Raw genomic sequence first — 25835 nt, 5'->3', positions numbered from 1 at the left:
AACAATAACCCTGTGTACGAGACAGCAAAAGACACACTGATGTATAGAACAGTCTTATGGACTCTGTGGGAGAGGGAGAGGGTGGGAAGATTTGGGAGAATGGCATTGAAACATGTAAAATATCATGTATGAAATGAGTTGCCAGTCCAGGTTCGATGCACGATACTGGATGCTTGGGGCTGGTGCACTGGGACGACCCAGAGGGATGGTATGGGGAGGGAGGGGGGAGGAGGGTTCAGGATGGGGAACACATGTATACCTGTGGAGGATTCATTTTGATGTTTGGCAAAACTAATACAATTATGTAAAATTTAAAAATAAAATAAAATAAAAAAAAAAAAAAAGAATGCACCTTGAAAAGATATCCATTAACAGTGACCAAAAACAAACAAACCCCATATACACAAAAAAACAAACAACAACAAAACAGTCATCTAGGATTAAATTTATCTAAGATATACCAGACATTTAAGAAAATTATTTTAAAGCTCTATTGAAATACAGCAAATAAGTATAAATAAATGGTGTCAATTATTTCTCTAGATTTCTAGATTTGGAGCACACTAATCAAAACCCCAATATGAGGGGATGTGAGTGTGTGTGTGTGTGTTTACAGGTATGTGAAATAAAAAGGACAATAAAAACTACAGTATACCTGAAGGAGATGATGATAAATCCAGGTATACGGGTTGAATGTTGGCCTCCTAAAGATATATTTGACTGTGGGAACATGTAAATGTGCCCTGACTTGGCAAAGAGTCATTGCAGATGTAATTAAGGATATCAAGATGAGACCACTGTGTAGGCATCATCCAGGAACACTTTGAATCCAATGATAAGTATTCTTATCAGAGTAGAGAAACAAAGAAACCCAGAGAAGGCCAGGTGAAAATGGAGACAGAAATCAAGTTCATGTAGTCACATGACAAGAAATGCCTGAGGCTACCAGAAGTTGGAAGAGGCAAAGAGAAACTCTTCTCTAGAGACTTCCAAGGCTGCTGACATCTGGATTTTAAGATTTCTGGTCTCCATAGCTGTGAGGGAATAAATTTCTGTTGTTTCAAGTCTTTAGTTTTTTGTAATTTGCTACAGCAGTCCTAGGAAATTAATACAACATGTATCAACACATTGTCAAACTGTAGAGGTTAAAGTGTCATGGTACTGACCCAATGAAAAACAAGCTGATGGATGGAACAGATTAGAGATCCCAGCAACATTCCATATCATATATGGAAACTGGAATTGTGGTGGAAATGACATGGCAGATCAACCAGGAAAGGACTGACTATTCAATCAGTGGTGCTAAAACAATTGTTTGTTCACATAGGGGGAAAGAACAAAATTAAATCCCTAAATCAACCATACTACCACTGCTATTAGTCATGCAATAGCTGAGACAGGGAAGCAAACTAGATGTTCATTGATGAATAAATGAATAAAGAAGAAGTGGCATATACATGCAATGGTATATTATTCAGACATAAACAAGAATGAAATCTTGCCATTTTTGACAATTTACTGATGGACCTTGAAGGCTTTATGCTAAATGAAGTAGGTCAGACAGAGAAAGATAAATACCATATGATCTCACTGATATAGAATCTAAACAAACAAGCTAAAAACACAAATTCATATCTAGAGAACAGATTGGTGGTTGCCAGGAGTGAGAGATGAGAGTTAGGTAAAATGAGCTGAGGTGGTCAAAAGGTTCAAACTTCCAGTTATAAAATAAATAAGTTATTTGGGATATAATGTATAACGTGGTGACTATATCTACTAAGACTTCATTGTATATTTGAAAGTTGCTAAGAGAGTAAATCTTAAAAGTTCTCATCATAAGAAGAAAAATTACTACTACCTGTAGTGTTGCAAATTAACTATACTTATGGTGGTGGTCCTTCTCAATTTATACAAATATCAACAATTATGTTGTACATCTGAAACTAACATAATGTTATACATCAATTATATTTCAATTAAAAATTAAAAATCTAAATAAAGCCACCTACCAATAAAATTAAAAAAGAACTGTGGCAACAAAACTGTAAAAACACTGTCCTATTTAAATGCAAAACTCTATTTAAATAGGTACGAAAAATAAACCAGTGTTTGTTTTCAACATTTAGAATGGAACTACATATAATTGGGCTATATAAGAATAAATAGCCAAATAAAATGCAAATGCTTTCCTATGTTGTTAACAATTAAGAGAAAGGAGAGTACAATTAAGAGTGGGAGTGCTAAAGTCCTCCTCCTTTAATTAAGTGAGAGTCTGTTTGACATATGGTAATGTATATGTTTCAATGCTATTCTCTCAAATCATCCCACCCTGTCTGTCCTTCTCCCACTGTGTCCAAAAGTCTGTTCTTTATGTCTGTGTCTCCTTTGCTGCCCTGAACGTAGGATCATTGGTACTATCTTTATAGATTCCATATATATGAGTTAATATATGATATTTGTCTTTCTATTTCTGACTTACTTCCCTAAGTATAATAGGCTTTAGGTTCATCCACTACATTAGAACTGACTCAAATGTGCTCCTTTTTATAGCTGGGTAATATTCCATGATGTATATGTACTACAAGTTCCTTATCCATTCATCTGCCAGAGGGATGGGGTAGGTGGGGAGTTTTGAGGGGGATTCAGGATGGGGGGTCACATGTATGCCAATGGTGGATTCATGTTGATGTATGGCAGAAGCCATCACAATATTGTAATGTAATTATCTTCTAATTTAAATAAATAAGGAAATAAAAAAGAAAGATAGTGTCTATAGCTAATCATAAAAACCATACTAATTAAGTCCCCTTTCTATAGACCCCTTACTTCCTTAGAATAACTCTCATGACTTTAAATTATACTCTAGTCTAATGCTGTGGGTTTTGCTAAAGAAATCTATAGTCTCCAAAGACATGTTTTTTATTAAACAAAAATAGACTCTTTTATTTGACTTTCTGCTATAACAGGCAAGGATTTTGCTTGCCTGATATACTTTAAAAAATTAGAAATGCCTTGATAATTGCCTAGGTTTTCAAGGAAAGCCAAAATAATTGAGGGACATAACTAAATTTGAGGTTCATAAGAATCATAGGCACACAGTCTTGTATGTGACCCTTTATGTGTTTCAAAAGCAAAATCACAAAACGATGAGGCAAAGCATCACAATCCTATATTCTTAGGTTGAAAGAAAAGTTTAAGAAAAATGAACCAAGAAAGAAAATTAAGAGTTTATAAACTGATCTTTTTTTTTAAACAGAGAAATTTAAATTTAAACATAACTTAAACTGAGAATACCTGTTTCAACCAACAATTTCCTCAGATGTTAATTAGTTGCCTACTCTAATCTACATACGTTTAATGGCATATGACATTACTGTAAATATTTTACATACATTAAGTTATTTAATCTTCACAACTATATGACCTAGTATATTATCCTCATTTTATAGAAGAAGAAACTGAGCCATGGAGCAATTATGTTCCTATAACAATCACATTCAATGTCAGGCAGAGAAACATTCATAAACTTTCAAAATTTCTATTGGGCTTACCATTCTCTCAATCTGATGACTCCTTTCTATAAACTGTTTTGAGGTTCTTATTCCATAACATTCTCTATATTTTATATTTGTAGCTTTAAAAGAAGCAAGATAGTAGAATGACTTATCATCTGAAAGGCAAAAATAAACAAAAGATCCATGCTTAGACATGATCAATTGCTTGACCCCTTCCCCTAGGAAATAGATTTACAATAACACAGCTTATTTCTTCTTAGCATTATACAATTAGTCATAGTCATTTTTAAAAATATTGCATCCAGCTAAAATAGAGTGTACTTTCAGAACACCCATTTATAGTGTCTATGCATATAAAATTTTTCACACAATTAGATACACAACATACATACAACATATACAACAATGAAAATTCAAACATTGCTGACAGTCATATAATAAAAATTATTGTTTTCCTTAAAGAATTGTAATATAGGTATATTATAACTAAGCTGCATTATGAAGCTATATCGAATGGGCGATCACTTTTTTCTACGCTACTGACAAGCTTACTTAAATACAAACCAGTATTTTAAATTTGCATTTTCTTTTTGCCCATGCAGGCATCAATTCTCTGTAATGGACTCCTAACAAACCACTGCAGCTGCTGTTGTCAAGGGCAAAACAGTTGTTATATCTAACATCATGTTTCTTTTGGTCTTTTTCAAAAATCATCTTGATTTCTTAACAGACTTAATCATATTCCTTGAAAGTTTGTCTTTGGCTTTGTCAAGCCATCTTCTAATTTTCCCCTCTTGCTCTTACTTTGGAGAACTCTCTAGTTCTGTCCTTTGTTGTTGCTGTGTAGTTGCCAAGTCGTGGCTGACTCTTTTGCAGCTCAGCAGACTGTAGCCCTCCAGCTCCTCTGTCCATGGGGTTATCCAGGCAAGAATACTGGAGTGGCTTACCATTTCCTTCTTCAAGGGATCTTCCTGACCCAGGGATTGAACCCATGTCTCCTGCATTGGCAGGCAGATTTTTTACCACTGAGCCACCAGGGAAGCCCACTTCTATCCTTAACCAGGGTCATTTACCTCTTTTTAGATTCAAACCTTGCTTCATATCCTCTGTTTTCTATCTTCTTAACAACTTACTCGTCTATACATTCACCCAAAGTATGGCTTAATTCTCATTTGCAATATCCCATTTTTCAGTCTTAAGATCTATGAATGTAACTTATTAATATCTTCTGAATCCCTTATCCTACCCAGAAGAGTTATATCCTTAATTCAGATCCTCATCAACCACCCAGCTAATGTCTATCCAAAACAAAATGACCTTTCTATTAAAAAAGTACTCTGTCTAGATTCTCTATCTTAAATTCTGTCATTACAATCTACTTCATGACCCAGACTGGAATTTTTAAAGTAAACTTTGATCTCTTCCTATTAATCAACAGATTCTGAAAATTTTATCTCCTAAATTTTAAAACTTCATCATCTTTTCACAAACTCTATTGTCATTAGTGCTGTAGTTCATTTCCTCATCATTTATTGTCTGGAAAATGTAACAACTTTCTAACTAGTACCCTGCCTCATGTTCTGTTTTCCTCAGTTCTATTCCCCACATAGCAGCAGAAAAATCTTTTTAAATTGCAAATTTGACAATATCACTTCTCCAATTAAAACACCTTCATTTTTCTCCATTGCCAATGGGGAAGGAGTCACAGCACTTTACTATGATCTACAAAGGTTTTCCTTGACCTAGGTCCTGCTTACCTCTTGAGCATATTTTTTGCCACATTCCCTTAATAATTTCTGTTGGAAAAAAAAAAATTTCTGTTGAAACTATAGCAGACTGCTTATATTTGTCTGCATTCACCACACAGTCTTCTTAAAATTTTTCTTACATTATCCCTTTCATCTTTTTATAGACCACTCCACTTAAGTGTAGGAACTTCAGCTTCAGCATCAGTTCTTCCAATGAATAGTCAGGGTTGATTCCCTTTAGGATTGACTGGTTGGATGTCCTTGCAGTCCAGGGACTTACCTCTGTATTAATTTCCTATTGCTGCTGTGACCAGTGACCACCAGTTTAGGTCAAAAGTCTGAAATGAGTTTTACAGGGCTTAAATTAAGAACTGTTTGTATGTCTATTTGTTTTTCTGGAGGATCTAAGGCGTGAATCTTTTTCCTTGCCTTTTTTGGCTCCTAGAGGGATCCTCGTTCCTTAGCCTGTGGTTATACATCACATTGTTTTCCTCTTCCCTGCTTCTATTGTCACATAGCCTTCTTCCTTCTTTGGGCTTTTTGTCTGTCCTTTATAAGGATACTGGGATTACATTTAGGGCCCATCCAGAAAATCCAGAATAACGGCTCTTCAAAATCCTTTAAGCAATCACATCTGGAAAGTCCCTTTAGCCATATGAGGTAACACTCATCAGTTACAAAGGTTAAGACACGGATGTATTGGGGTGTGGGGACATTATTCAGCCTAACACAACTTCTATGATATTTTTAAAATACTTTATTGGGGGATTGATCATATTCATTTCTTAAACTCATATATTCCCATTATTTGTATTATTCCTTTACTTTTTTATTTCTTGAACACATGAAATATTGAAGATGAACTGCATTCTAAACTCAAAAGATATTAACAAGAAAGACATAGAGGTTAATGTAGTTTATTTTTTATTATATGAGTTTAAGAAATGAATATGATCAATCCCCCAATAAAGTAGGTAAGCTAGTAAACTGAGCACATTGGACAATAATTCATCCCCATTTGGGAATTCTTTCAAATGTGGTTTTATTGTTATGGGTCATTCAATTCTGTAAAATTTTTGGCAAAGTCTCAGTCATATGTGATTATAAATACACATACCAAAGACAAAGGTAAATGACTTTAGTTGATTTTCATTTGGTTTAAATGTGGTACCGATTCTCTATTTTCTCACCTAAGGTAGAATAATTCTGAGTTTTTTCTTCTTCCTTCAGTCATAAAACAATGTATTTTTTCTTTTAAAAATAATGTTTAATCTTTAGCCCTTTAAAGATATTTTTCATGTAACTTTCTCATATTATTAATTTTTCTTAGAGCACCTCATTGACATTGATTTTGAAAAATATATATATTACACTCAACACATGATGTGATTTGTTTTTATTCTAAAGATAATGTTTTCATTCTTTTTTTAAAAAATATGTATTTATTTTCAATTGTCTTTGTAATAATATAAATATATTGCAAGCATCACTGGATGGAAATATGAAACATAGGACTCAATATTGGGGCAAACTATAATTTAACATCAGTAAAAGATTAATAATTAAAATGCTAATAGCATGCAAATAGAATTTTTATACGACTGAGAATTTCAAGATATTAAGTCATGGAGCACTGAGGCAATAGAAATGTGACCTGTATACTTACCCTCAACAACAAAATGAGTAACAATACCAATGGCAATTCCTATGATCACTATGATTGCCAATGTGAAAAGAGATAGACTTATAGGGCCCCAGCATTGCTGTCTTCTTTGATATTCAACTTGTGGGTAATTAGCTTGTGAACATTCAAGTGGCCTGTGATAATAGAAAGAAAAACAGTAAGGTAAAAAAAAATTGTAGTACAGTTCTAATCCAAGTCCACGTGTGATATAATTCTGTGAAAAGAGTTTCTACTGCTAATTCACAATAAGATACTTAGATTTTGATAGGAACACCAGGTTTTGTTTACCCTCCACCAGCACCTCAATCCCTGTATGTTTTAATTAAAGCTCTATTGATGTTGACGTTGAAGGGAGGGCATCTCCCCTCTACATTTTGTCAAACATATTGACAATTTGAAATTTGGGTGGTGAAGTACAAAGGCTCATGTAATAAGAAGGTAATTTATAGATAACATTTTAATATTTTAAAAAGAAACTTTTAGCAACAAAGTTATATAATAATCTCACTAGTATCTCTTGATTAAAAATAAAAGGTTTTAATATGTATACTTTTCAATGACCTTAAACTTTTTATTAATTGCTTATTTTAAAAGGAGAAAAGATAGTCTCTTCAATAAGTGGTGCTGAGAAAACTGGACAACCATGTATAAAAGAATGAAATTAGAACACTTCCTAACACCATACACAAAGATAAACTTGAAATGGATTAAAGACCTAAATAAAAGACCAGAAACTATAAAACTCTTAGAGGAAAATATAGGCAGAACACCCTTTGACATAAATTAGGGCAAGATCGTCTATGACCCACCTCCTAGAGTAATGGAAATAAAAACAAAAATAAACAAACAGGACAAATTAAACTTAAAACCTTTTGCACAGTAAAGGAAACCATAAATAAGACAAAAATACAGCCCTCAGAATGGGAGAAAATAATTGCAATTGACAAAGCATACAAGCAGTAGATACAACTCAATATCAGAAAAAAAAAAAAAAAAGGCAGCCTAATCAAAAAATGGGAAGAAGACCTAAACAGACATTTCTCCAAAGAACTCATCCAGATAGCTAATAGATGAAAAGATGCATAACATCACTAATTATTAGAGAAATGCAAATCAAAACTACAATGAGGTACTACCTCACACTGGTAGGAATGGTCATCATCAGGTATCTACAAACAAAAAATGCTGGAGAGAGTATGGATAAAAGGAAACCCTCTTGCACTGTTGGTGGGAATATAAATTCATATAGCCACTATTGAGAATTCCGGGAGCAGGAGCTTTGCCCGTGGCAAAGGTCATGAGGAAGGAGGCTTGGCATACGCAAAGGCAGGATCGAGCCTCAGGAGTCCCCCTGGAAATTCTTGAGCATCTACCCCGAAAACCAGAGTCTGCCTACTTTCTGCTTTGTGCTCTCACCTACACCTCTGACTTTACGGGGGGCTGTCCCCCACTACCTCTCTCTGAAAAAAAGAGTTAACTTACAGCTCCAGTTAATAATTCCTGGGTGTGACAGTGTTTCAACCTACAAACTCCTTTGGAAATCCTCTAGCCTGCCTGGCCACATGTGATTGTTCAGAGCCTCCCAACTATGAGAGGCAGGAGATGTTCTAAACTGTCTAAATATAGATTCCTTTGAGCAGTTAAAAGATTGATTAGAAATTGTATTGGTGAAGGGTTTTTCACTTGGGCCAATGTTTGCTGCTAAGTCTCCATATCCCTTACCTGCTGTGTCCCTGGCAGTGTATTGATTAATATAATTGGTGTAAGTAGTAGCTTTAATGTGGTTAATTCTTTTTCTTGTTGTAGCCCACCACACCTTTGCCCTATAGGAATGCAACTTTATTTAATGCTTTTGGAGGGTGGCGCCTGACTAATCACCTTTAGAGAAAAATAAGTTTTCTGAAGAAAGGGTCTTAAAATGTTAACAGGCCTCCGGGCCAGAAGATGATGCAAATCACCTAAACTTTTGCATATGATAAGTTTGCAGGAAGAAAGTCTGGCTTACTGCTGACTCTACCCCTTCCCCCATTATCCTCTATGCATAACTTAAGGTATAAAAACTACTTTGGAAAATAAAGTGCGGGCCTTGTTCACCGAAACTTGGTCTCCCCATGTCGTTCTTTCTCTTACCTTCTGGCTGAATTATTCAGCCTCTTTTCTCCACTAAATTTTCTCACTGAGCTATCCTTATTTATCCACTCTTTATATCTTTAATTAACATTTAAATAAGCTGTTGTTTCCTGATCACCAATGCGGTCTCCCCTTCGAATTCCCTGGATCCACCGGGGCTGGACCCCGGCAGAGAATAGTATGGAGATCCCTTAAAAGAAAACCAGGAATAAAACTGCCATATGATCCAGGAATCCCACTACTAGGCATATACCCAGAGGAAACCAAAATTTAAAAAGATACATGTACCCCAATATTCATTGCAGCACTATTTACAATAGTCAGGAGATGGAAGAAGCCCCAGATGTTCATCAACAGATGAATGGATGAGAAAATGTGGTACATATATACAATGGAATATTAAAAGGAAAGAAACTGAGTCAGTTTTAGTAAAGTGGATGAATCTAGAGCCTGTTACACAGAGTTAAGCATGTCAGAAAGAGAAAAACAAATATCGTATATTAATGCACATATATAGAATATAGAAAAATGATACTGATGAACTTTTTGTAGGGTAGCAACAGAGATGCTGACATAAACAGACTTGTGGACACAGTGGGGGAAGGAATGGGTGGGATGAATTGAGAGAGTAGCATTGAAACATATACATTACCATATGTAAAATAGCCAGTGGGAATTTGCTCTTTGGTTCAGGGAGTTCAATCCCATGCTCTGTGACAACCTAGAGGGATGTGATGGGGTGGGAGGTGGGACGGAGGTTGAAGGGGGGAAGACAGATGTATCCCTATGATTGATTCATGTTGATATATGGCAGAAACCAACAAAACCTTGCAAAGCAATTATCCTCCAATTAAAATAAAGTTTTTTTAAGGAGTAACAACATTGCTCTTGAAGTCCTGACTACAGTTCTCCCATTTTTATTAGTGAAACCACAAATTGCAAGTTATACTTGATAAGATTTCAGTCCCTACGAAAACTCTTCATTTCCATTTTACACTTGTTATTGTTGTTCAGTCGCTAAGTTGTGTCTGACTCTTTGTAACCCCATGAACCACAGCATGCCAGGCCTTGCTTTCCTTCACTATCTCCCAGAGTTTGTTCAAACTCATGACCCTTGAGATGGTGATGCCATCCACCAGTCTCATCCTCTGCTGCTCCCTTCTTCTGCCCTCAGTCTTTCCCAGCATCAGGGTCTTTTCCAGTGCGTCAGCTCTTTACATCAGGTGGCCAAAATATTGGAGTTTCAGCTTCAAAATCAGTCCTCCAATGAGAATTCAGGGTTAATTGTCTTTAGAATCAACAATTGATCTCCTTGTTGTCCAAGGAACTCTTATGAGTCTTCAGCACCACAATTCAAAAGCATCAATTCTTTGGCCCTCAGCCTTCTTTATGGTCCAACTCTCACATCTGTACATCACTATTGGAAAAACCATAGCTTTGACTATACGGACTTTTGTCAGCAAAGTGACGTCTCTGCTTTTTAATACGGTGTCTAAGTTCGTCATAGATTTCCTTCCAAGGAGCAAGCTTCTTTTGATTTTGTGGTTGCTGTCAACCTCTGCAGTTTTTTTGGAGCCCAAGAAAATAAAATCTGTCACTGCTTCCACATTTTCCCCTTCTATTTGCTATGAAGTGATAGGACCAGATGCCATGAGCTTAGTATTTTTAATGTGGAGTTTTAAGCCAGATTTCACTCTCCTCTTTCACCCTCATCAAGAGTCTCTTTATTTCCTCTTCACTTTCTGCCATTGAAAGTGAAAGTTAGTCACACAGTTGTGTCCAACTCTTTGAAAACCCATGGACTGTAGCCTACCTGGTTCCTTTGTCCATGGAATTCTCCAGGCAAAACTACTGGAGTGGGTTGTCATTTCCTTCTCTGATTTCTGCCCTTAGAGTGGTATCATCTGCAAATGTGAGGTTGTTGATATTTCTCTCAGCATTTTGAGGAAAAAAAACCCATTTTTGATTCTGGGTTTCCCTAATGACACAGTTGGTAAAGAATCTGCCTGCAGTGTAGGAGACCCAGGTTTGATCCCTGGGTTGGGAAGATCCCCTTAAGAAGGAAATGATAACCTAAATTAATACTCTTGCCTGGAGAATTCCATGGACAGAGGAGACAGACAGGCTACACGGTCCATGGGATCATAAAGAGTCAGACACGACTGTGCGACTAACTTTGATTTTTCCACTTTCAACCTTGATGGCAGCTTGTGATTCATCCAGCCCAAAATTTCATATGATGTTCTCTGCATAGATGTTAAATAAGCAGGGTGAAAATATACAATCTTGATGTACTCCATTCTCAATTTTGAACTAGTCAGTTCCATGTCCGGTTTTAATTATTGCTACTTGACCTGCATACAGGTTTCTCAGGAGACAGACAAGGTGGTCTGGTATTTCCATCTCTTTAAGAATTTTCCACAGTTTGTTGTGATCCACACAGTCAAGAGCTTTCCCATAGTCAATGAAACAGAAGTAGATGTTTTTCTGGAATTCTCTTGCTTTCTCTATGATCCAATGAATGTTGACAATTTGATCTCTGGTTCCTTTGACTTTTCTAATTCCAGCTTGCACATTTGGAAGTTCTCCGTTGATTAGATTGAAGGATTTTGAACATCATCTTTTTGACATCTGACGGGAGCACAACTGTGTGGTAGCTTGAATACTCTTTGGCATTTCCCTTCTTTGGGATTGGAATGAACACTGATGTTTTCCAGTCCTATGGCCACTGCTGTTTTCCAAATTTGCTGACACATTGAGTGCAGCAGTTTAACTGCATCATCTTTTAGGATTTGAAATACCTCAGCTAGAATTCCATCACCTCCACTAGCTTTGTTCATAGTAATGTTTCTTAAGACCCACTTGGCTTCACACTCCAGGATGTCTGACTCTAGGTGAGTGACCACATCATCATGTCTATATGAGACATTAAGATCTTTTTTGTACAGTTCGTCTGTGTATTCTTGCCACATCTTCTTAATATCTCCTGCTTCTCTTATGTCCTTACCATTTCTATCCTTCTTCATGCCCATCCTTGCATGAAATGTTCTCTTTTTTATCTCAAATTTTCTTGAATATATCTCTAGTCTTTCCTATTCTGTTTTTTCCATCTAATTCTTTGCATTGTTCACTTAAGAAGGCTTTCTTATCTCTCTTTGTTATTCTCTGGTACTCTACATTCAGTTGGGTATATCTTTTCCTTTCCTCCTTGCCTTTCACATTTCCTCTTTTCTGGGTATTTGTAAAGCCTTCTCAAAAAATCTCTTTGCCTTCTTACATTTCTTTTCTTTTGAGATGTTTTTGGACACCACTTCCTGTACAGTAATACAAACCTCCATCTATAGTTCTTCAGGCACTCTGTCTATCAGACCTAATCCCTTAAATCTATTCCTCACCTCCAGTGTATAATCATAAGGGATTTGATTTAGGTCATACCTGAAGGGCCTAGTGATTTCCCCTACTTTCTTCAATTTAAGTCTGAATTTTGCACTAAGTTCATGATCTGAGCCACAGTTAGCTCTAGGTCTTGTTTTTTGCTGAGTGTATAGAGCTTCTATCTCTTTGGTTGCAAAGAACATAATCAGTCTGATTTCAGTATTGACCATCTGGAGATGTCCATGTGTACAGTCGTTTCTTGGGTTGTTGGAAAAGGCTGTTTGCTATGCCCAATGTATTCTTTTGACAAAACTCTGTTAGCTTTTGCCCTGTCTCATTTTGTCTCTTGCCTATCCCAACTCATGTATTACCTGTCCACCCAAAATACCTTAAGTAATTTAAATTATCTTTCTCCAACTTGAGAGCTGGTATTTATTTGCTTTATGTTCTGAATCCCCAAATAGGATTCAATATTTAATATTTTACAAGTGAGATATTTTGGAGCAGTTTATATGTTTTTAATTTTGTCTTAAAAATTTAATCTTAATGTATTTGAACTTAAATCCTTTAAATGAGATGATCTTGAGAACATTCTTGAAATTATTCTAGAGCCCAAGAGGTATAAAAATTTTTAAATATGTATTTAGGATGCTCATATTATAAATGAGGACACAGACATGGAAACAAGTAATCAATAGACAGTATTAACTATGCCAAAATAAAATTTAGTACAAGAAGAGAAAGCAACCTCTTTGAGTGCTGTGTCAGGGAGTTTTATCAAGAAAGAAACATGCTTAAAACTTTGATAAAAGTTGTCCAGGAATAAAAGAGAAGAAGGGAACAGAGGAAAAAAATATTATGTGCAAAAAATAAAAACAAAAAACACTAGGGAGGTGAAACAGCATTTTGCAATAATAATTATACTGGGAAAATACATACATAAAATATGAATTTTGCCCTTAAACAATTATGTCTTCCAAAGTATATCCATTATGTCAAGTCTTTCACAGCATTATTGTACTCAAAAGAGGACATGCTAAGGCTGGAGGGTTGGACCAGCTCATGAGGAGTCTTATAACCCAAAGTAAAGAGCTTGAAATTGATTCTGTCGAAGGTGAGGTGAGGAAACAATAAAAGTTTTAGTTAGGCTGAGAATTTACAATAATCACAGAGGTATGAATGAAATTTACAGCAAGAATGCAGATGGAAAGACCAGTTTAGATGTCATTTTGAAGGTCCAGGAGAAACGGTGATGGCTTGGACTAAGGCTGAAGCAGTAAGTAGGGTGGAGAGGAGAAAATGGATTTTGCTCTAGTCCTTGAGCTTTGTTGATTTCTTAGCTGTGAGCCAAAGAAAAGATTAATGGCTCCCTTGTTTCCATGATTGTGCCTCCGGCAAGATGAGGAAAATTAAATGAAGAGAAAATATTTCCATTGTAGACATGCTGCTGCTGCTGCTGCTAAGTCGCTTTAGTCGTATCCGACTCTGTGCGACCCCATAGACGGCAGCCCACCAGGCTTCCCCGTCCCTGGGATTTTTCAGGCAAGAACACCGGAGTGGGTTGCCATTTCCTTCTCCAATGCATGAAAGTGAAAAGTGAAAGTGAAGTTGCTCAGTCGTGTCCGACTCCTAGCGACCCCATGAACATAAATGTTGTTAATAATGAGCAGTGTATGTTCCTCATATTTGGTCTCAAATGGTAAGTATCCAGTTTGCATCTTCTCTTTGACTCATTTTATTTTAATTTTGTCACTAACACCTGTTTGTATGACTCTAATAAAAGTAACTATTAAAGTTGATATCATACAGCCCAGAAATAATTAAAAAAAAAAGTTACTTCTGTCTCCACATAAGTAATATATACCTTCTCATTCATAACTGAAATCTCCAGCTCCAAAATCTATGACATTAAGTATTCTCAATTGTTTAGTTATAGATATTTTGTTTGCTGCAATTTAAAAAAACTCTCACTTCCTTTTCCTGTAAGTTTTGTCAGTTTGGTTTTAGTACTCTGAGCCCTTCAGAAAGCAAGAAATGACAAAAATCAAATTTATGGGGATGATGTTATTAATCATGATATTATATCATGATAACGCTATCTTATGAAGGAGATTTTTTTTTATCATGGCAATATTTAATTTTAAAATAAGTTTTGTTTGGTAATCAGCTATTCTAAGTCTGTTACAGCTGGAATATAGACTTTTTGTCTCACGTGGAAGCCTAAATTTTTACCAAATGCTCATTTCCATGTTTTGAAGTAGAGCTGGAGGGAGCATTATGCAGACACCAGATAATTATAAAGGAAGTGGTTTACCCTAATAGAGAAAAATAAGGTGGTAAAAACCAAACAAAGCATTCAGGAAATTTAAAGTTTATTAGCTAGACTGTTGTGAAATGTTTGTGTAAGCATAATATACAAAATGCATTCAAGGCAATTTTAAGTGTTCAATGAACTTTGAGAACTTGGCTATGATAAAGTGGATTTTTTCAAAATGTATAACTGGTTCAAACTTTGAAAAAATATTGCTTTATTTTAGTTACATTTAAATTCCATTTACATTATTCCCATATGTTTATTCTGATTTGTAGATTACAATGATTTACTCATCGAATGTGATTCAGACAATAAAGGGAATTTTTACTGTCTTTAATAGTGCCTAGTATTTGATCTGTTTAAAAGAGAATTAAGCCTAAGTTTGTCCTTTAAAAAAATAAAATGAACAAAATACAGAAACTAAAGTCTTTTGGTAGCTTAAACAGAAATAAAACTTGAGTGGTTACACAAATGAAGTATGTATGGAAACAGCACTAGAAAAAGTATGACATTCAGCATAAGAAATCTAAGGTTCAAGTCTTTGGTCATATATTGATCCTTTTATCTTGATGCTCTGATTCTAAGAATCCCTTGTCTATCAAATTAGAGTGATGATATCCATCCCCCCCCCATTTTAATGTGGTTGTATTTTAAGAAAGTATATATGAGACATTTCCTAATTCTGAAGAACTATATGAATAGAAATTGTCAGAAACCAGAAGCTTTTTTGAGAAAAGTGAAAGTGAAGTCACTCAGTCGTGTCTGACTCTTTGAGACCCCGTGGACTGGAGCCTACCAGGCTCCTCTGTTCATGGGCTTCTCCAGGCAAGAATACTGTAGTGGGCTGCCATTTCCATCTCCGGGGAGCTTACCAACCCAGGGATCGAACCCGGGTCTCCCGCATTGCAGGCAGATGCTTTACCCTCTGAGCCACAATAATAGACTACTCTAATACTCTGCAACTAATGCTAATAATATCTAGCATAATTCCTGACATAAATGTCGCTGCTCTTGGATGAATGAATGAATGATGAATGAAAGGATTTCAGTCTAGGTCCTACATCCAGAAAAATCACTTGCATATAAAAGCTAAACAATTCTAAAATGTGTTATTATCAATACTTACCAAACAATCATATCACAAACACTATGTTTTAGGCACTAATCATTATTGAATACACAGTAAATAAAAGGAAAACACATTATCCTTGCTGTCATAGTGTTTGTAGTTTACAAGAGAGGAAAGATAAAATTAGTAAGCATAGAGATCCTTAAAAGTAGGGACAAGAGCTTAGAAGAAGTTGAATAAGATATCTGTGGTTGAAAATAAGATTTTATAGATTAAGTTGGGAGAGAGGGAGTACTTGAAAAAAGTAATGGAGTCCTCTGTGTGAAAGTTATATTAATGCTGGGATGAAGTGCGAGGAGAACGTGTAGAATTGTTGCAAGTCCTTCAGGCAGATAGAATGTGTGTGAAGAGCTTGCATTAGAAAATAATTTGGGTGTTTGGAATTGTTAATTAAAAAATATTATGAATAAGAAGTTATAAACCAATGAACATTGCTTGGCTTAAAATATTGTTAATATTAATAGAAACATTTTGGTTTTTTAGCATAAGAAATTTCTTCTATATTACTACAGAGATAGTTCCTATTTGTATTTCTCCTTTGTCTAAGCATATGCTGCTATTTCATTCCTATGACTTACTCACAGACCAAGAGAGGTCTGTTAAAAAAGTCAGTCTTACACCTTTCTCTCTAAACAGTCTCACAAATGTTTTGATCAAGAGAGCAAATATAAAATCTATGACTGCCCCCTCCAAAATGCAGCTGTGTAGATTAGAAATTAAGCCTGAGAGTTATATCCTTTTTTAGAGACAGGTTCTTTAATGATAAGTGCTATAATCATACTTAAATAAACAGGTGAGAGAATTTACCCCTTCCCAATCACTACCTGCAATGAGCTCTGTAATTAGTATATCAAAAATAGCCGATAATTGGACATATGACAAATAATTATTGAGAAGCCTACAGCTAGTTCAGTCTTGAAATTTTCAGTTTGTTTAAGCAATTGAAACAGACGCTTTCCCACAGTTTCCTTCACAGAACTTTTCTTAAAATGGAGACTTTAAAGAAAAATTTGATTGGGGTTCTAACTAGTTTAAATAGCACTGTGCAGAAGTAGGCCACTTTAATTATGCATTACATTAAATAACATGGATCTCATGCCTTGCAGTTGATCCTCATTGCTTATCTATTTTACGTATAGTAGTTTATATCTTTTAATAATAATATACCCCTAACCTCTCACTCCTTCCTTCTCCCCTTTGGTAATATAAGTTTTTTTCTTGTATGTCAAAACAACTAAGCAGATAGGGGTTTTTTATGTTAGGCACACAGGAGCAATTGTTGTATGAGTAAGACATATCCCCAGTTTCTCAAGCCTCAATGTGCTATGCTGTGCTCAGTCACTAAGTTGTGTCTGACTCTTTGCGATCCCATTGACTATAGCCTGCCAGGCTCCTCTGTCCAGGGGATTTTCCAGGCAAGAATATTGGAGTGAGTTGTCATCTCCTTCTCCAGGGGATCTTCTGGACCCAGGGATCCAACTAACCCATGTCTCCTAAATTGGCAGGTGGATTCTTTACCACTGAGCTACCATAGAATAAGTTATTCAAAAGTCAGTCAAATATGGAACTACATTTATGAGTCATAGTATTTTGACCAGACTAAAGAGCAATGAGTTACAAATAAGTCATGACAAAAAAGATTTGTAAAATAACCAATTAATGGATTGTACAAGTCACAAGAGAACACTCATGATAAGAGATGAACCAGCTTGTTACTGAAATATCATTATTGGCACTACTTTTCCCATTTCTAGACTTCACAACATAATTGGTATGTGTGTGCTCATGTGCACACGTATGTGCTTGATTTTCTAAGATTATTTCACCAGCTGCTGCTGCTGCTAAGTCGCTTCAGTCGTGTCCGACTCTGTGCGACCCCATAGACAGCAGCCCACCAGGCTCCGCCGTTCCTGGGATTTCACCAGAGGCATTAATATATTGTTGAATAATTGCGTGTTGGTTTAGCGTTGATTGACTACTTCTCAGCTTCTCTGAACTCATTGTATATATTGCTTTCCAGGGCAATATATATGTGAGAAATATATACACTTATATTAAAAATGATATATATATGAGACATATTATACATCCATAATATATATATATATCTCACACATAAATCATGTTTAAGTTTTTTATAATAGACATACTTCAGATCTATGTACTACAGTACTTTATGGATTCAGATGCAAAGGTTCTTGAAAGCTTTGTAAACTTGGGTATTATCAATATCTACTGTCTCTAAACTCCAATTAGATTAGAAGGTTTCCCAGTACTTTTCTCTCCCACAGTCTTGCTACGAGTATTAAGTTCATTGTAAAGATCCTAAAACTATTTGTTAATAATAAGATAATTACTTATTCATGTTAAATATGTCAGGTGTTGCCAGGCAAAACTCTGGTAGTACTGAACTTGGAACATACCCAGAGCCACATGACACATGATCAGGTCAGCAGGGTTGTCACATGCCCTTTCGTTATACTTGTTTCAATTCTATTTAAGAACCTTTTATTACGTGCCTAATATATTTCAACCACTGGGTGGGGATACAAAAATCTAAAAACAAAACAAGGACACAGACTTGGTATTCAAGGGGCTTATGGTAGAGTAGAAAGACATAATAAAATCAACAGAGTGTCATAGGAAAATAAAATAGATTTTACCAAGTATTGTAATTAGGAAACAGAGAATTGACTAATAAAAGTTGTTTGGGAAAAGAATAGAAATAGATACAGGTAAGACTTCTCAGATAATATGACAGGTGGGTCAACCCTTGAGGGATACAGGAAGTTCTTCAGCATGTGATACAGGTTAAACATATCCTTCCCTTTTTACTCCTTGCTTACAAGCAGAACAAATTCTCATGATCATATTCTCATTATTCTTTTAAAACAGAAATATGACTATAGAATTTATTTGGAAGTCAAAGAAAACTACGTGATTAATAGCATTTTCCACTACTACTGAAAAGAAAATTTGATGAAAATGACAAAAGAGAACAATTCACAGAAGATGAGAAGTGGAAAGAGTTTAAGAAAATCTGGGGAACTATTTTGATAGTTTAAACAGTCTAATTTACTTCAGCTATGGTAGTGCAGTTCTCTTCGAGAGATTTCTTTCTATGGGAGGATTGTTAATAACACTGAAAAACATGTCAGAAACATGGCAAAATGATGTGTAGCTAAAAACAGGAGCTGATTGGATTGCTGCATCACTTAAATGATCCGGCTATCTAGGTAGTGATGACACTGGCATTTTCATGACAAGGCAAAATCTGTCTCAAACTTGATAAAAATTCCAAAGACAAAAGTCACAAATCAAAGGGTGATGGAAAGAAATGTGCTTGGTTTTGTCTGAAAGACACATGTCATATTCTGTAAATGCCACGGTAATAAGTGACTGCAGAAGCACAAGGAGCTGGCAAAGTGGGGAGAAACTGGGGGAATTTCAAGTATGAGTTAGTCATCAAGATTAACTTCCCCACCAGCCAGATACGACTGGCTTGGCAGGCAATGGAGGAGGGCAAAGTTGCAGAGTGTGGGCAGAAATTGCATAGCATCGTAACCCTTTGCTGCAATGTGTGCTCTGTATATGGGGGGAAGGGAGGAGGAGGCAGGATGCTAGTCTTATTAAATCCTATTTATATAGTATAATACAATATAAAAGCATGTGAGATATGTCAGGGTATCACAAAAATGTCATATGTTTTACAAAAATTCCTTAAAATAAATGTTTAAGACCTATAAGTTCTAGAGCCAGCCTAAGATCTATTCCCCTTTATACCTGACCTTCAAAATCATGATTGCCATCTTATAAGCACCCAGAAGCAACCTCCTCCCATGCTTATAATATCAGCAAGTTCAGACCTACCTCTGAGAGCAGCTACATAAACAACAATATTTACTAATTTAATTTAATTGCTTATGCTACAAATATGAGCAACATTTCTACGGTTTCCCTGTGTCCTTCAAAGATATGCCAGAGAATACATAGACTGAGGTGGGAATTCATGCCTGCTCCTGCCAGAGATGAAGGTGGGAGCCCAGAGTGCCTTTTTCCTGCCTGAAAATGGGCAGCAATGGGAGGCCAGGCGCTGAGCAGTCTGAAGGGGCAGAGATAACTCAGAGACGGTTGTTAGAAGTCTGAGAATGTAACTGCAGGAGCACATCTGTGCTCTCAAGCCCCATGTCAGGAGTCAGAAATGGTTACTACAAAAATTGCCTTAGAATGATCACATTTTTCCCCTCAAGAAGACTTATGGCTACTATGACTATCAAGCACACTGCTAATAAGACACCTTTGATTTTATTCATTAACTCACCACATTTTCATTGAGTATTGACTTATTTCAAACACTATTTTAGATAGTAGAGATATAGTAGGACTGAGTATATCTTCTCTGCCTTCATGTCTCCAGGTGGGAAGGTCAGACAGTGAGCAATAAATAAATCTACTCATAAATGGAAAGTGCCAGGTAAGAGGAGAGTGAATGAACAGGGATGCAGCGGGATTAAACAGGTTAGCAGAGACGTCTCAGCAGAAGTGACATCTAAGTGGAGATATGAACAAAGTGCAGGATAGAATCATTCAGATATCAGGGGAGAAAGTATGGCAAGCAAAGGAAATGGTAAGTACAAGTGTCATGAAGTGAGGGAGACTTGGGGTATTTGCAGAAGAGCCAGTGTCATTAAGGCCACAGGGCAGTGAACAAGGAGAAGCAGGGGGAAAGATGAGGTTGAAGAGGGTCTTAGTGCCAGTTTATAATCTCTCAGGCCATAAGGAACTCTTTATGTTATTCTGAATAAGAAAGAAAGACATTATAGAATATTGATGTGTGGAATGCCATGATTGTTTCAAAGAATCACTGTGTGAAGAATACTCTGATGGGGGGTGGGGGTAACATGCAGGGTAGAAGCAGGGAAACTGGTTAGGGGACTACCACAGTGGTTCACGTGAGAGATGATAGTGGCTTGGACTGACACATTAGCAGTGAGGAGATCAGAATTTATAATTAGATTCAGAATGTATTTTGAAAGAAGAGCTGACAGAATGCTGATGAACTGGTCATAGAATGTGAAAGAAAGAGGTTAGGAAGATTGCAACACATTTTTGCCTGGGGAACAAAACATTTTGCAGGCCATGAGACCTCCTTCTCAAAGTAATGCTTATTTGAACTCTGATGTGTAGCACTGATTTAAAACAGAGCTGCTTCTAGGATGCAGAAGGCACACAGAACTCTCAATCAGTTCAGTCCCTCAGTCGTGTCCGACTCTTTGTGACCCCATGAATCACAGAACGCCAGGCCTCCCTGTCCATCACCAACTCCCAGAGTTCACTCAGATTCATGTCCATCGAGTCAGTGATGCCATCCAGCCATCTTGTCCTCTATTGTCCCCTTCTCCTCCCACCCTCAGTCTTTCCCAGAATCAAGGTCTTTTCCAATGAGTCAACTCTTCGAATGAGGTGGCCAAAGTACTGGAGTTTCAGCTTCAGCATCACTCCTTCCAATGAACACCCAGGACTGATCTCCTTTAGGATGGACGGGTTGGATCTCCTTGAAGTCCAGGGGGCTCTCAAGAGTCTTCTCCAACACCACAGTTCAAAGCCATCAATTCTATGGGGCTCAGCTTTCTTCACAGTCCAACTCTCACATCCATACATGACTACTGGAAAAACCATAGGCTTGACTAGACGGACCTTTGTTGGCAAAGTAATGTCTCTGCTTTTGAATATGCTCTCTAGGTTGGTCATAACTTTTCTTCCAAGGAGTAAGCGTCTTTTAATTTCATGATTTCAATCACCATCTGCAGTGATTTTGGAGCCCCCCAAAATAAAGTCTGATACTGTTTCCACTGTTTCACCATCTATTTGCCATGAAGTGATGGGACCAGATGCCATGAACTTCATTTTCTGAATGTTGAGCTTTAAGTCAACTTTTTCACTCTCCTCTTTCACTTTCATCAAGAGGCTTTTTTTAGTTCTTCTTCACTTTCTGCCATAAGGCTGGTGTCATCTGCATATCTGAGATTATTGATATTTCTCCCGGCAATCTTGATTCCAGCTTGTGCTTCTTCCAGTCCAGCGTTTCTCATGATGTACGCTGCATATAAGTTAAATAAGCAGGGTGACGATATACAGCCTTGACGTACTCTTTTTCCTATTTGGAACCAGTCTGTTGTTCCATGTCCAGTTCTAACTGTTGCTTCCTGACCTGCATATAGGTTTCTCAAGAGGCAGATCAGGTGGTCTGGTATTCCCATCTCTTTCAGAATTTCCCACAGCTTATTGTGGTCCACACAGTCAAAGGCTTTGGCATAGTCAATAAAGCAGAAATAGATGTTTTTCTGGAACTCTCTTGGTTTTTCAATGATTGAGCGGATGTTGGCAATTTGATCTCTGGTTCCTCTGCCTTTTCTAAAACCAGCTTGAACATCAGGAAGTTCATGGTTCACGTATTGCTGAAGCCTGGCTTGGAGAATTTTGAGCATTACTTTACTAGCGTGTGAGATGAGTGCAATTGTGTGGTAGTTTGAGCATTCTTTGGCATTGCCTTTCTTTGGGATTGGAATGAAAACTGACTTTTTCCAGTCCTGTGGCCACTGCTGAGTTTTCCAAATTTGCTTGCATATTGAGTGTAGCACTTTCACAGCGTCACCTTTTAGGATTTGAAATAGCTCAATTGGAATTCTATCACCTCCACTAGCTTTGCTCGTAGTGATGCTTTCTAAAGTCGACTTGACTTCACATTCCAGGATGTCTGGCTCTAGGTCAGTGATCACACCATCGTGATTATCTTGGTCATGATCTTTTTTGTACAGTTCTTCTGTGTGTTCTTGCCACCTCTTCTTAATATCTTCTGCTTCTGTTAGGTCCATACAATTTCTCTCCTTTATCGAGCCCATCTTTTCATAAAATGTTCCCTTGGTATCTCTAATTTTCTTGCAGAGATCTCTATTCTTTCCCATTCTGTTGTTTTTCTCTATTTCTTTGCTTTGATTGCTGAGGAAGGCTTTGTTATCTCTCCTTGCTATTCTTTGGAACTCTGCATTCAGATGCTTATATCTTTCCTTTTCTCCTTTGCTTTTCACTTCTCTTCTTTTCACAGCTATTTGTAAGGCCTCCCCAGACAGCCATTTTGCTTTTTTGCATTTCTTTTCCATGGAGATGGTCTTGATCCCTGTCTCCTGTATAATGTCACGAACCTCTGTCCATAGTTCATCAGGCACTTTGTCTATCAGATCTAGTCTCTTAAATCTATTTCTCACTTCCACTGTATAATCAAAGGGATTTGATTTAGGTCATACCTGAATGGTCTAGTGGTTTTCCCTACTTTCTTTATTTTAAGTCTGAATTTGGCAATAAAGAGTTCATGATCTGAGCCACAGTCAGCTCCTGGTCTTGTTTTTGCTGACTGTATTCTATACAGTCTTCTCCATCTTTGGCTGCAAAGGTCTTCATAGAACCATTCAACTTCAGCTTCTTCAGTGTTACTGGTTGGGGCATAGGCTTGGATTACTGTGATATTGAATGGTTTGCCTTGAAAACGAACAGAGATCATTCTGTCGTTTTTGAGATTGCATCCAAGTACTACATTTCAGACTCTTTTTTTGACCATGATGGCTACTCCACTTCTTCTAAGGGATTCCTGACCACAGTAGTAGATATAATGGTATAGAACTCTACCAGTACATAATTTCCCCACTAGGCACAGGTGTAGGAATTCACTTCTGACTTTCATGATGACACACAAATTTTTTAATATAACCCTAAACGTCCCACATGATGGAGTCCTTGGCATCCTGATCTGTCAGCCCCTTCTCATCTCTAACATCTAAGTCTCCAGCCTTTACCGGCCATAAACCTAGAGGATACCTTATCACTTTTAAAGTGTCCCTCTCTACCATCTTTCCAATGTATGAAAATCCTGGGCAGGCTTCGATCTGTAAGAAAGGAACCAGCAAGGTGAGCAGTAGATATAAACATGAGCCGTGTATTCCCTCCATGTCCCAGGGCCTCAGAAGAGGAAGGAAAGGCTGGGATCTAGCGAAGTCATCTTTAATAGAGGGACCTGCTTCCTGAGACTGGTTGTAGATTCAAATGTATTTTTAAGTCTGGGAGTAGGGATATGAAGATGCGTATCTTGATTTTCCCCAAGAATCCATATGAAAGCTTGGAATTCATAATTAAGCATAACTTATAATGAATCCATTCAATCAGCAATGCTACAATGTCCTGTATTATATCACTACTATACTGTAAAGTTGACCAGCATATTCTTGAAACACTTCCTCCCTAATTTTCTGAGGAAATTTCTTTCACCTTTGAATAAACTGATGTGATTTTTAGAAACGCATCCCTAAACTTTATATCCATTACGCTGGTTATATTTCCTTAGGATCAGACAAAATGGATCTAATCCTTCTGTCACATGTGATTCATTCAACAAGTTCTTATTGAGCACCTACTGTGCCCAGCGCAGTTACAGACACTGGGGTATTTGCTGATGAATAAATCTAGGTCCTTGTTGTGACATAAAATCAGGTGAACCTTTCCAGTTCTTTCTACCAGTGGGCCAAATCTTTTTACTGCTTTGGGAAAACAATGAGACATGTTAAGAAAGTGTTTCTCATCACCTCTCAGTACCTGAGAAATGTTAATAGGAATTATATAGCAGGTGAATAGAAATGATGAAAGCAGAGCTCCCTGAGAATTTTGTAAGCACACTTTTTTCATTCAGTATTTTTTTGTCTTTGTTTTAAAAATCAACCAAGTGATGCTTCTCAAAATTAGAAACAGAGAACCAAGAATTTACCTTTGAATAAAGTCATATATTAATTTGACTCGGTAACACAACGGAAAGGAAGATGAGTTGGCTAAGGGTCTTTTGAAATACAAAAGACAAGTAATTTTGTGAAGACTCTATGACCAACTTTATTTATATAAAGTGTGACCAATATTTTTCAAACCTTGAAGATTACTCTTAGATGACTTTCTCTTTGGGCAATATCATTAAATATTTGGGCAATATTATTAAAATATTACCAGGAAACCCTGTTTAATTACTTTGAAGTAGGTGAAGTGAATCCATCAGATAACTATTGATATTCACATGAGAATTTAAATATCTGACTATTCTTGGTACTAAAGACATGTAAATATCCAAGCTTAAAGTAAATAAGATACACTCCTCCATGGGCAGCATAAATATCTATGTGTTAATAAGGTGTTCTCCTGACAGCAGCCCTAAGGGGAATTCTTATTATATCTTACACATGTCTTAACATATTTGTATTCAACCTGAAGCATAGATACATATTAGATATTCTGTTCGGGCACAGTCTTCTCCACTTCTTGCCAAACAGCATATATTACTGGGAATTCCCATGGTTAGTAATACCTCTATAATGACATGGGTTAACTGAGGTTAACAACCTTCCTTAAAACACACACACACACATAGAGTGACACACACACACAGTGACACACACACATAGTGACACACACAGGTTAATGCAGAGAAGCAGCAACAGAAAACTAACACAATATGCATTTTTAATGCAATTTTGAATGCACAAAGGAAGCTTCACACCTCAGCAATATCTGCAGACTTTTTCAATATGCCATTTTATTTTGATTCTCACTCAAATGGAATATATTTCTGCATTCTTATCTGACTTTCTTGTCTTGAAAAAGGGCTCTAGTAGGAGTCCAAGGGTGGAAATGGAGAGTAACACCTCTCCAATCATTTGTCAGACATGGTACTAAGTAACCTCAAAATAATCAAGGCCATCATGCATTTTAATCCCATTTTTATTGCCTTTTTTAGGTGAAGCTCACCCATAATGGGTCGTTTATAAATTCTGCATTGCATTAAGTACGATGCTGTAACATATTGACCTCAGCACTAAAACCCCAAAATGAGGTTGTTTTCCCTGCCTTT

General features: G+C 36.7%; 1 protein-coding gene across 2 annotated transcripts in view; it reads right to left on the bottom strand.

Moving 5' to 3' along the window:
• The window catches only part of TMPRSS11F (transmembrane serine protease 11F), a 96624-nt gene that overhangs the window by 37047 nt on the left and 33742 nt on the right, over nucleotides 1-25835 (bottom strand). Inside the window, exons 3-5 of one of the 2 annotated variants that reach the window (XM_044945832.2) lie at nucleotides 6930-7081; nucleotides 5273-5311; nucleotides 3552-3670 (exon numbers count right to left, since the gene is read on the bottom strand). In XM_044945832.2, the coding sequence (XP_044801767.2) occupies nucleotides 3552-3670; nucleotides 5273-5311; nucleotides 6930-7081 (310 nt within the window). The remainder of the gene's footprint in view (nucleotides 1-3551; nucleotides 3671-5272; nucleotides 5312-6929; nucleotides 7082-25835) is intronic. The other variant, XM_025289986.3, reaches the window with a different exon arrangement.

The sequence above is a fragment of the Bubalus bubalis genome, chromosome 7, assembly GCF_019923935.1.
Source record: "Bubalus bubalis isolate 160015118507 breed Murrah chromosome 7, NDDB_SH_1, whole genome shotgun sequence".
Classification (NCBI taxonomy): domain Eukaryota; kingdom Metazoa; phylum Chordata; class Mammalia; order Artiodactyla; family Bovidae; genus Bubalus; species Bubalus bubalis.
This window is presented reverse-complemented; position numbering and strand designations above follow the sequence as displayed.